Source organism: Microcebus murinus, chromosome 23 (genome assembly GCF_040939455.1).
Source record: "Microcebus murinus isolate Inina chromosome 23, M.murinus_Inina_mat1.0, whole genome shotgun sequence".
In the NCBI taxonomy this organism is placed as follows: domain Eukaryota; kingdom Metazoa; phylum Chordata; class Mammalia; order Primates; family Cheirogaleidae; genus Microcebus; species Microcebus murinus.
Genome location: NC_134126.1, coordinates 11,341,099 through 11,354,479, shown reverse-complemented (window position 1 = coordinate 11,354,479; position 13,381 = coordinate 11,341,099). Strand labels below are relative to the sequence as shown.

General features: G+C 43.3%; 1 protein-coding gene across 1 annotated transcript; it reads right to left on the bottom strand.

Moving 5' to 3' along the window:
• Positions 1 to 3,318: 3,318 nt before the first annotated feature.
• Positions 3,319 to 12,087, bottom strand: LOC142863862 (E3 ubiquitin-protein ligase Topors-like). The gene is given in 7 exon segments (XM_075996996.1): positions 3,319 to 3,658; positions 3,661 to 3,687; positions 3,690 to 3,765; positions 3,767 to 6,708; positions 6,749 to 6,928; positions 7,053 to 7,323; positions 12,025 to 12,087. Coding segments are annotated over 7 exon segments (3,783 nt in total). The 3' UTR covers positions 3,319 to 3,434.
• Between the last annotated feature and the right edge of the window lie 1,294 nt (positions 12,088 to 13,381).

Below are 13,381 nucleotides of genomic sequence, written 5' to 3'. Positions count from 1 at the left end.
CATAACACTCCATTGAGGTTGTGTCTATGTAAGATTGTTACCCTCACTGCAAGCTCTCGAAGGAATAGGACTGTGATTGCTTGACATGGCACCCCCAGGCATCCACTATTGGGCCCAGCTCATGGAGAACCCACCCCAGAAAATATCTGTTGAATAAAATGGATGGCCTATACAATAACTGGGATATTTTTTGAATTTGTTAAAACAGTGTGGTTTAATTTCAAGGAGCCTGAGTTCCTTCTTCTGTTAATCTGTAACTGATACTTGTCCTTCGTTAGTGATTCTGCTAAGCACCCCAGGACCCAGCAGGTCTTCAGGATGTGGACTTGATTCTCAGTATCTTGGAAAATGGTTACGGGAAGATGGCAGCGGCTAGCAAGGCGGGCTGGGCAGGCCTGTGGGCGGTACGAGGCTGCGTCACTTGCTGGGGTTGGCTGTGTAAGATGAAAGGCAACCCACTCACTTGGAAACGTAGCACGAAAAGGAGGCTTTGCAGATCAGATCTGTTTCTATCTCTGATTTAGAAAGCCCAGAAACAGCTGTCAAAGCCTGCTTGGGACATATTTACATCCTGCCTGCGACATGAATCTTAAGGGGGTGATAGCCACACAATCTCGGCATTGTTCCAAGCTACACAATAAGCTTGTCACGGCCTTGGGCTCTCAAACGTCTTCTCAGGGTGACATACAGACCACAGTGACACAGGAGACGTCTGAGAAGCCATTTTCTCTCTACATAGCTTTCAGGACACTTCTAAATGTCACCTGTCAAAGTTTAGTTTCTTCTCACGGTACCTAGCCTGGGAAAGTGTTATTCGGGGTGCACTTGGGTGGGAGGCAATGTAAAGTCACAGACTGCCTAAAGGTCAAAGACTCCCCTTTTTGCCCCCTAAAAGCTAAACCCATCAATATGCCTCTTCTCTAGCCTATTAGGAAACATGTTAATGGCATGAAAGAACATAGAGTCTGCATTTGTCTTAGCCTGGATTGTCATAAAAGCAGAACACAGTAGCTTAAGTCAATGACATTTCAGTAAGTATTTTAATTTTACAAATCCCTCTTAGGCTCTGTCTATTCTACCTGGTTTATGTTATAGACGGGAGAGTAAAGGGAATGCAGTGGAGAGAAAGAGACAATTACTTTTAGATGTTGTCCTCAATTACTGCCAGGTGGTGGTGGATGTAGACAATGGTATGGATGTTTTCAAAGAGAAATTCTAGACCTCCTTCCTTCAGCATTCTATGCATTTAAGGCAAAAGAGCTATACTTGATATCAAATGTTATTTATTTCTCAATTGCTTTGTGGTTAAGAGTGTAAGCTTTAGGGTACTAAAAAACCGGATTTGACTCCAACTTTAATACTACTAGCAGTGAAGTCTTGGCTGAGTTAGTCCCTTAGGAGCCTGCATTTCCTCACATGTAACAGGGATGAGCAAATCTCCCTTGTATGTTTCTTGTGGGATGAACTACATTGAAGTAAAGCACTGGTATGGTGATGGTTCAATTTATAGTATTAATAGTTTGTAATATAATCCCACTTGCAGAGTATTGCTTTACCTAGGGCTGGTCTTTTTTCTTCTGTAGTATTACCTGGGTTTTTATAATATTTTTGATTGATGAGAATCTTCAAGAACCACTGAGCCAGAATTTGCTGCCCAGCAAACACTAGACACCAGCACAGGCACACGATCTAGGGAAACAGTGAGGCCCATTGATGCGTTGCTTTTGAACTCCATGACGGCTGGTGCCAACACCTCTCTGTAAAATTTGGATTTACTCATTGTCTTTGTCTCAGTTTGGTTCGAATGATTGAACAGTTACACCCACAGACGTCTGTCATGCTTGGAACCACATGCTACTGCATGCCCCTGTGCACCACAACGAAGAACTTTCCTGCCATTCGAATTTGTCTTAAATTGCCTAAGTGTTACTGATGTTGGTGTTATGATTATTCATCAGCTTCGTAAACGTCTGGATTCTGTTTTTCAGTTTCCCAACTGTGAAGTGTGATTGTTCCGTTTTACGCACCAATTCTAGTCAGTTTCAATCCTGAATTAATTGAGTCCTATTATCCATGCTTCCTGGTATGTAAGACCAAAGACTTTCGTGATGAAGTGGTGTATTTCCCTATACACCTCCCTTGTTTCTATGAGGCTGTGTATGGCAAAGCACAGTGGTTAAGAGCGCAAATGCTGGATCAGACTGTCCAGGTGCTGATTCCAGAACCATCACTTACTATGTACGTGACCTTAGGTGAGTTACTAAACCCCTCTGGACCTCAATTTTCCATCCTCATATAGTGCTTATAGGCATTAAATGAATTTATATATGTAAAACACTAAAAGCAGTTCCTGAAACATAGTAAGTGCTAAAGAAGTATCAGCTGCTGTTATTATTATTGTTATGCATATAAAATAAGATGGTACTGTGTTCTGGGGAAGAGCACTACTCAAATTGTCATCACTGTCTTGCTGGCATTCAGTTCTAGGAACTCAGAGGGGACTTCTGATGGCAAGTAGGACCGGGTTTAGACTGGCATCTGGCAGAGCTAAGGGTAGGAAGAACTTTCTTATACCCAGAGCTGTGAGTTTGCGGAATACAAGGCAACATGACATACTGAAAATCATTAGAAGTGTTGGAGAAGAGGAATTACACAAGTCACAAAAGTAAGTGAGGGGCATGGTGTGGAGAAGGAGATGGAGGTGAAGAAAAAGAGTCATGCATTTTAGGACAGAGGGTGGTGGCTGACTGTAGGAGCTAGTCCTAGGGGAACTGTCAGTGTTCCACGAGCAGGCTGACTACACTGAAAGCAGCAGGGCAGAGCAGCCACGATGATCCCATAATTCTTTTCCCCGTTAAGTTCGGTTTGACCTTTCTCTTAATTTTCCTGGTGGAAAGCCTTAGCATGTTCTAATGTATTCCTGAGATAGAAAATAGTTTCCCTTGACAATTCTTTTTTGTATATTTTTTTCTGATTCTTGTTTTAAAGTGTTGCTGTTTTAGTTTTTCTTTTGTTGAATACACGTTTGTTTTAACAGCAGTCCGGATTAACAAGTATATAAAGGAAATAGTAAATTATCCTTTGACAGAAGTCAAGACAAACTGTGCAGACTAAAATGCCTCTGTTTAACCTGAAGAAATGGTGTTGAATCATACACATTTTCAAGTAAAAAATAAAATAAAGACTGTCCAAAGGGATTCTCCTAGCTTATAATACATTTCCATAACAACTCTCAAAGAACAAAATTCAATATGAAATAACTTCTAACATTTATTTATTTTTATTTAAAAAGGATGCTAAGTTTTAAACAAACTGCTAGCAATATTATTTTCTTCATTTAAAAGTGCGTATCTCTGAGGGTGGGACATAAATACTTTTTGAACAAATAATGAATTTAACAAATTAACACACACAAAAAAATCACTTAAAATATTCTAAGCGGGAAAAGAGTTTTCATCAAAAGTCATCTTTAAATAGACTGTAGTAGATGACATTGTTCCTTTTTTCCTTTTTATACCGCCAGAATTCTCAATGAGTTGCTTTGGCAGTTTTAAGACATATTGGTCTCTGCTAAGAGACACTGACATTGACGATGTCCGTGGAGATGGCAGTTGCCTTGATGAGTGAGTTCAGATAGATGCAACGTTACCGGGCTGCTCTCCAAATCAGAGGCACGTGTGCTGTCTTTCTTACATCAAGAGTCAGTTGCACTGAAGGTGCTGGGGGTGGACTATTAGGTACAGTTTTGCTGGCATTATTCAAAGATGTTAGTAAGTGCAGGAATATCACACTCTTTGTCCAGGACACCAAATTCACCTTCTCTTGTAACTGCATCTTCAGTTTCCAATGGTTCCAAGGAAGGAGCCTAGAACTCATGTCCTAGAGGGTCTTGAGGCCCATTATTGTGATATCCTGCATCTTCTTTTACTTCAGAAACCTCGTCACTATCACTGTCGATGATAATGACAACAGGGGACTGCGAAGTACTGTCTCCATGGTGTTTCTTCTTTCTCTTTTTGTGATGTATGGTTGTATCAGTAGCTTTCCCTTCATAAACGATCTCTACACTGGGGCTCCGGGCCCTTTTTCTCCCCTTGCGTTCTGTCTCTGCGTCCGATGATAGGTTGTCCGAAAAGCTGTCACTATCGTGTTTGTAGTTGTCATCCAATTCTGAGTGAGATTTTTGGTAACGACTGTTCTTTACAGCAGAAGAATATTCATGAGATGCGGGAGCCACTTCGTCAGTACCTTCCAAATGCCGTGCTTTGTACTTTCGTTTCCCTCCAGGTGTTTCATTGCTCACCTGCCAGGGCCTTGTAGATGAGGTCATTGACCTGTTACTAGACAGGCTCCCTGATCTGTGCCTTTCATCATAGTAATATTGTCTTTGGCTGGGATTAGTTTTCTCCCTGGAAATTTTTCTTTCAGGAAAAGACTGAATTCCAGATTCTGGAATTGAAGAGTGGCTGGAAGAATGAGGTCTAGACAGAGCCCTTCTCCTGTAAGATGATTCGCAGTCATCCCTGTCCCACGTGTATCTGCTTCCATAATCATTTCCTAAATGATAACAATCTCCACTTCCGCTCCGTGACCTTCCTTTACCCTGATGACTACTATAAGATTGCCATCTGCCTGTGCTTTCACTACCCAGAGATAGAGTTTGGCTGCTAGACCAAGTGCTCTCTCTAGTTCTTGATCTCTTTTTGTCTCTTCTCCCTCTAGGGCTACTTTCCCTACTTCCTGATCTTTTGCTTTTCATTCTTTTCTTCCCAGGATGCTCTCTAGGATTGTTATCATACTCATTTCCATTCTGGGAACTTGAACCTGAACTTCTTGATCTTGCCCTTTTCTCATATCTATGGCTGTTTGGAGAACATACTCTGTCTCCTCTCAAAGATGAGCTCAAGACTCTAGTGGATGAGGATGTAGATGGTTCCTCTTCCTCCTTTGATGAATCAGGATGACCTTCATTTACTGGCTCATCAGTTGCAAGGAGAGAGAGCTGAGATGAACGTCTACGAAGATCACTATCACCAGAACCAGAAGGCTGGTCTTGTTCCTGTGTCCCTGCTGTCTCCATTTCCTCCTGAGTACTTACCTCCTCAGAATCGGAAGACAGTTCAATAATTTCTGGGATTCTCTCAGCTAGTGGTTTAGCAAACCCAACAATGACACAGTCATCTGAAGAAGAATCACTGCCATTGTTTAAGTCCTCAGCGGTTTGTACTCCTTGCATCTGAGACGTGGCTCTCCCTGTAACCAGCTCTTCATCTGAACTATCAGAAACATTTACAAGGGATGACATAGAAATATGCACTTGCTTTGAGCTTGTGCAAGATGGTCCCGGTGTTTCATCACCCCATGGTGCCTCACTGACCCTGGCTGTGTCAGTATCTCGCTCTTGGGTCTCAGACTCATCTGAAGATATTGTAATGACCGAAGACTCAGACCGGCTGCGTTCTGCATTGGAAGGCGCAGGGTGACCATAATTAGCGTGTTGGTCAAACGCTACCATTCGAAAAGGAGATCGAGCAAAACTGATAAACTCATGTACAAAATGCTCAGTGAGATTAAGTAAAAATGGTCTTAAATCAGACACGAAGGCCTGGCTCTCCAAATCGTGGCAAGTAACGTTAGTCATGATGACGTGCTGGACCATATCCACTAAAGATTCACGAGCTCCTAAAAGAACTCTCAGCTCCCGTCTTAGCCAGGGCACTAATCTGCGCAGGGAAGCCGGATTTCTGCGGAAAAATCCAGCTGAAATGTCCCTGTAGCGGCCACCACCTCCAACGCTTCTAACTCGAGCACCAGCCCGGTAGAGAGCTCGTCTAAAGTTAATCATATCGTGTTCCTGAACTGTCGGCAAAGGTCTTTCCTGGGCAGTCGTGGGCCTGGCGACTGCAAACTGACTCAGTAACTCAGGAATCGCCACTTGTCCCCCTGCTGCTGCGCTGCCTGACATTTCAAACAGAACCCCAGTGTCTGGTGGAGCTGTCGTCGTTCCGTTCGCGGGACCACCGGGTGCGGGAGCATTCAGTTCCCTGGTCACAGCTGGACGGGGGCGACGTCCTGGAACAGCGGGACCGTCACACGAAGCCCTGAGGACGTACTCCTTGAAGTCGTCCTCTGCCCTCACGGAGTGGAAGATAGAGTCAAAGGGCTGCTTGCACAGCGGACACTCCGCTGTGATTTTGGACCACTCCCGGATGCAGCGAAAGCAGTACCTGTGTAAGCAGCTGTTGACGTAAGACACGTTATCAAATCTAAACAAGCATATGGGACACCTGGAGTCGGGAGCTGCGTGAGCCGCCACCGTCTGCTGGGACGTGCTGGTGCCGGCTCCGGGAGGGCAGCGGTCCATTGGCAGTTCCTGGGCGGCTGATCTGGGAATTCCCCGGCGCTGGGGCGCTCCTGGCAGCTCGGGACAGTGCTCACAGCCACGCTGGTGTGGACAGGCCGCGCGGAGGCGCACCGGAGCCTTGTCCGAGTACCTGGGGACTTGTACCTGGCGACTTGCCCGTGTACCTGGAGACTTGTTCTTGTGCCTGGAGACTTGCCCCCGTACCTGGCAACTCGTCCGCGAATCTGGCGACTCGTCCGTGTACCTGGAGACTTGTCCCTGTACCTGGGGACTTATCTGCGAACCTGGCGACTTGTCCGCGTACCTGGCAACTTGTCCGCGAATCTGGCGACTTGTCCCCGTACCTGGCGACTTGTCCGGGAACCTGGCGACTTGTCCGCGTACCTGGTAACTTGTTCGCGAATCTGGTGACTTGTCCCCGTACCTGGCGACTTGTCCGCCTACCCTCAGAAGCAGGAGCAGGCGGGGGCGCTTCACTGTCCTCGCAAGAGGACGAGGCCCCCAGCGGCTGCCTCGACCCCCAGGCAGGTAGGAGTTTCGTGGTTTTGGCCTCGCCTGTAGGTTCTAGGTTCACGAAATCGAGGTTCAAACCCTCAAATAGTAGGTGAAATGTGTAGAGAAAGAACGTCAGCTAAAGCGCCCCGTTGCCACCTCTGCTAGTCAGGCGTCCACGGCGAGCACAGCAAACGTTCTAGAACCGTCCTCGGTGCGCTCGCGGCCCCAGCGCGGCTCGGGCTCGGGTGCACAATCGCGGCGCGAGCGCGTTGATTGGCGGCGGCGGCGGGGCGGAGCCGCGTGCGGCGCCAGGAGCGGCCTTCAAACCCGCCAGCCAGTGCGCTGGGAGCGGCGCTCCTGCAGGATGGCTGGATTAGCGAGGCCGCCGCACTCGCGCGTCGCCGTTCTGTAAAGCAGTGGGTGGTGGTCTTGTGTATGCGGAAGATGAATGTACGAATGCCCAGCTATGTTATGTGGGAGCAAATGCGGGGGGCAAAGGGTAATTCCTTAGGCGTTAGACGCAGGTATGATGTGTAACCCGTGGATCACTTTTCAAGTAAATTTTCAAATGTGCATGGCAGCCCACGATCCTGCATTCACACTACACCGCGACTGGAAAGGAAGCCAGTGCAGGAGGCATGCCTGGCCCTAGGCGGCCCCTTGGCGATTCTACAGCCTATCCAATCAGCTTAGAAGCTAGTCCATGGGTCTAGGGTTCCCTCAAACAGTGACTTCATGGTTGTAAATATAGAGAACTTTGAAGCATATACTTTGTCTTAGTTTGTTTGAGCTATTATAAAAAAGTACCATAAATTGAATAGCTTATAAACAACAGAAATTTGTTTCTGGCAGTTTTGAAGGCTGAGAAGTCCAAGATCAAGGCACTGGCAGATTTGGTAGCTGGTGAAGTCCCACTTCCTGGTTCAAAGCACGTACCTTCTTCCCATGTCCTCATATGACAGAAGGGAAGAGCTAGCGCTCTGAGGTCTCTTTTTTTTTTTTTTTTTTTTTTTTTTTTTGAGACAGAGTCTCGCTTTGTTGCCCAGGCTAGAGTGAGTGCCGTGGCGTCAGCCTAGCTCACAGCAACCTCAAACTCCTGGGCTCGGGTGATCCTTCTGCCTCAGCCTCCCGGGTAGCTGGGACTACAGGCATGCGCCACCATGCCCGGCTAATTTTTTTTATATATATATCAGTTGGCCAATTAATTTCTTTCTATTTATAGTAGAGACGGGGTCTCACTCTTGCTCAGGCTGGTTTCGAACTCCTGACGTTGAGCAATCCGCCCGCCTCGGCCTCCCAAGAGCTAGGATTACAGGCGTGAGCCACAGCGCCCGGCCTGAGGTCTCTTTTATAAGCACACTAATCCCAGTCATGATGGCTTTACCCTCCCCAAGGTCTAATCTCCTAAAACCATCACCTTGGGTGTGGGGTTAGGATTTCAACATGCGAATTTGGCGGGGACAAACTTTCAGGCTATAGCAGCCTCCAAAACTTGGGAAATAATTAGTAGCTTATAATTCATAGAGACAACAGATGTCAGAAATAACAAAAAAATTACTGTCATGCACATACTACTATAATTAAGTTCATACTATGTGCTAAGTGTTATAGTGGTTTTTATCTATCATCTCATTGATCCCTTAGATAAACCCAATAAAAGCATCATTACATTCATTTTTTTTTCATATGATTGATATACTGTTCAGGGAGATTATAGTATTTGCCTCAAGATGATTGACTTAGGTTAGAAAAGATTACTCTCGGGGAAATTTGGGGGCAAGAAGAACATCAGTGAGGCCAATTAGAAGACTACAGCAACAGTCTAGATTACGATTTATGATGGTTTTTAGAACAAGGTGGAAACAGTGAAGATGGTAAGGAATTGTCCAATCCTGAATAAATTTTGAAGGTTGAACTAGTAGGAATTCCTGACAGAATAAATCTGGATAAAGAGAGAAAGTAAAGAATTAAGAGTGACTCTAGGTTTGTGGTCTGAGTAAATAAAAGAATAAAATCCCCACAACTGAGATGGGAAAGTCTGTAGGGGAAGCAGATTTAAAGGGGAAGAACAAAAATTCAGTCTGGGACTTGTTAAGTTTGTGATGTGTATTAAACATCCGAGTAGACATATCAAGTAGACAACCTGAAGTTCAGGAGAGACATTTTGGATGAAGGTTAAAACCACCAGGGCTCTTGGGCACATCAATATTCTTAAAAACACAAGACTGTAAGAAATTATCCCAGCAGTCAGTGTCCATAGAAAAGAGAAAAGAACCAAAGACAGAGCCTTGGGCCACAGCTCTTAGAAATTGGGAAGAAGAGAAAGAGGCAGCAAAGGAGAATGAGAAAGAGTAGCCCATGGAATAGGAGGGAAAAGAAATTTTTCTGGTGGCCTGGAAGCCACCGGAAGTGTATTGGAAAGAAGGAAGTGTATTGAAAAGATAGGTGGGATCAACTGTGTCACAGTGCTGCTATAGAGCTACATGAAGACTGAGAGTTGACCACTAGACTTCACAACATTGGGTTGGTTGGTGATCTTGAAAGGAAATGTTTGATAAAGTGATCATGGTGGAGAATCTTTGGGGAATCCAAGGGCTGATTAGAATAGATCTAAGAAAGAATGGGAGGGACACATTTGGAAGTACCCAAAGGGTGGTGGCGGCAGAGATATACTTACTAATCAATATGATTATTTATGTGCACAGGGACTGGTAATGGTGTACGTGAGAGAAGAATTTGGCCTGGATCCCCCACCTAGTTTAGTATGACACCTCTTTCTGAGGCTTTTATGGATTGGACCCATATATTTATTTTTTTCCTGCTTTTAACCACTACTAAGCATGTCACGTTTTCATTGTGCATTCTGTCACTATTCCATCCTGAATGAAGATGCGGTGCTGTGAGCTGGCTACATTGTGGCGGTGATGGGGGTATGTGTGGCTGTAGAACCTGCTCTGACAGAAAGGCAATGAACGATCCACTTGCAGGTTTCCTCTGATTGACTTGTGGAGTCAAAATCAATTTCCCAGAGAACAGAGTCTCAATGGGTCATTGATATAAGGTTGGCGGTTGCTGTGTTGCCTATGAGACTGACATGAGGAGCGTGTTTTGTTTGCAGTCAGGGCATTGAAGAATCAACAGGATAAGAACTCTACGTAATTTTGAATCTGTTAGTAAAAGGGGAACCTGAGAAAAAATAGGCATCCAAGGCTACTGCTTATGCCCGTCCTTCCAAAAAATAATGAGTAAGTAGCTTTATGTACAGGTGCTCCTTGACTTATAATGAGGTCATGTTCCAATAAACCCAACATAAGTTGAAAATATCAGAATTCAAAAATGCATTCAATACACTTAAACTAACAACAGAAAAGCTTAGCCTAGTTTACCTTAAACACGCTCAGAACACTTACGTTAGCCTACAGTTGGGCAAATCATCTAACATAGAGCCTACTTTATTATATAATAAAGTGTTGAGTATCCCATGTAACCTATCAAATACTGTACTGAAAATGAAAAGCAGAATGTATCAGTATTTGAAGTATGATTCCTACTGAATGTGTACTGCGTCCACACCATCATAAAGCTGAAAAATGTTAAGTGGAACCATAATAAGTTGGGGACTGTCTGCGTATGTTGAGGGATGAATGGACGCAGTCTAGGAGGGCAGCTGCTCTTGGGTTTGAGGACTCAACTACTTCTTCATCACTGGGGAAAGTGACCCCTACAGATCATGGATGGGTCATTTTACTGGTTTCAGAATTACAGCCACTCTTTGCTTATTAAACTGATGTAAATGTAGAGAAGCATTGCCCTATATGTTTATGGGGTCTTTCCCAGATTATAGACTCTTTGGGACAAAGATCAGATTTTATTTTTATCTTACAAGTTTGCATTTCATCTATTCAGGAGTTCTGGATTTATTGTGCCTTCAGTCAACATTATTGATCAACCCTCTTGATACGTGAGGAAGAGAAGGAGGTGGAGCAGACGGGTAGAAATTTGAGGTAACTAGGCTGGTAATCTGATAACTGGGAGTGGTAGAGCAGAAATGCTTTATAGGCTGTCATCTTAAGATGACAGGGAGTGAGGCCTTTGAGATTTATTTTATTTTTTAAAATTTTCTCTTGAGGATTAATTATTATTTGTCAAATGTCTTCCTGAGGAAATTTGTTTCTCACTGAAACTTAAAGAAAACTCCTATATCCTATGTACCTTACTTTGTGGTCAAGCCCATATTCCTAGGTCCCTTGTTTGCTTATTATGACAAATTGGCACTTAAAGCCAACTTGGGTTCATGATAGTCATTATAAAGGCTTATAGGAACTGCTATATGAATAATAAAAAATCCTCTAATTGTGTTTAAAAGCTATAATTTACTTAATATCTTGTGATGTATGGAAAAAAAACTATAATTTCCTACTTCCATTTCTAGGGTTTCATTTATTTAATCATAAATATTGAAATAGTGATAGAAACTCACAAACTGCTCATGGTTGTCTCTACTTGATATAGTGTGAATATATCATACTTTGTGTTTTATTAAACCTATTTTCTATTGATAAATATTTAGGTTGTTTCCAACTTTTACTAGCACAGATTATGCTCTTATGACTAACATTTTCAATGTATCTTTTTTGTTTATGGATATTCTTCATGTTCTATTGTTACTAACCCTTTGTTATATGTCTTACAAATGTTTTGTTTGAGGCTTTTTTCTTCTCCTGCCCTTGCTTGTCTGTTTGGGTCTTGTTGATAGCATAGACTAGTCTTTGGTACAAACGTTACAACTATCTACACAGAGACTACCACTAAAATTTATAAAACAGCTAGCAAAATAATATATATTTGGAACAAATAATCAATTAATGCACAGCTCTACATCTTCATAGAGAGAGGGATAGGAAGGGCTAATATCTATATGATAAACTGTTCAACATCACTGATCATCTGAGAAATGCAAATTAAAACCACTGTGAGTAAGACATCGCCCAGTAGGATGGCTCTTATCAAAAGCACAAGAAGTAAAAAATGTTGGTAAAGGTGTAGAGACAGGGGAACCCTAGTACACGGTTGGTGGGAATGTAGACTGGGAGAGCCATTAAGGCAAACAATATGGAGGGTCCCAAAGAAATTAAAATCAGAACTACCGTATGATCCAGCGATACCTCTTCTGGGTATTTACCCACAGGAAATGGAATCATCATCTTGTAAAGATACTGCACTGCCATGTTGATGTCAGCATTATTCACAATAGCCAAGATGTGGGAACACCCTAAGTGTCGCTTTGAGACTAATGGATAAAGAAAATGTGTGTATATACTGTGGAATATTATTCAGCCTTACAAAAGAAGGAGCTCCTGCTATTTGCCTCAACATTCGATGGACTCGAAGGATACTGTGCCAAGTGAAATAAGCCAGACACAGAAAGAAAAATATTGCATGATCTCATGTATATGTGGAATTATTTTTTTCTTTTTGTTCAAGGTCAAATATACAGAGAGAGAGAATAAAACAGTAGCTACCAAGGGCAAGGGAGGCCAGAGGAAATGGGAAGGTGTAGGTAAAAAGATGTGATGTAGCAAGTATGTAGGATGAACAAGTCTAGAGATCCCATGTGCAACATGAGGACTATAGTTTATCACATTGTATTTAGGATTTTTGGTAAAAGTAGATTTTTAACTTCTCTAATACACAAAAAAGTAACTATGTCAGATGATAGATATCTTAATTTCCTTCACCATAGTAACCATTTCATTATCTATACATAGCCCATAATAGCATGTTATAAACCTCAAATATACATAATAAAATTTATTAAAAAAATAAAAAGCAGAATATTTGACCCCTGTAGTTTACAGTTATATAGGTTTTGATAAATGATAGTGTCATGCACCGACCACCACATTTATCCCCCAGATCCCTTGTGTAGTCAACCCTTCTACCAAAGCCCCAAAGCCAGCAACCACTGATCCATTTTTTGTCCCTCTACTTTTGCTTTTTCTGAGGTGTCATAGAAATGAAGTCATGCATTATGTGGCCTTCTCGCTCTGACTTCTTTCATTTAGTAAGATGTATTTATGATTGACACATGCTGTGGTGTGAAGCTGGCTGCGTCAGTATCTGGCTCTCGGGTCTCAGACTCATCTGAAGATATTGTAATGACTGAAGACTCAGACCGGCTGCGCTCTGCATTGGAAGGCGCAGGGTGACCATAATTAGCGTGTTGGTCAAACGCCACCATTCGAAAAGGAGATCGAGCAAAACTGATAAACTCATGTACAAAAATACTCAGATTAAGTAAAAATGGTCTTAAATCAGACACGAAGGCCTGGCTCTCCAAATCGTAGCGAGTAACGTTAGTCATGATGACGTGCTGGACCATATCCACTAAAGATTCACGAGCTCCTAAAAGAACTCTCAGCTCCCGTCTTAGCCAGGGCACTAATCTGCGCAGGGAAGCCGGATTTCTGCGGAAAAATCCAGCTGAAATGTCCCTATAGCGGCCACCACCTCCAACGCTTC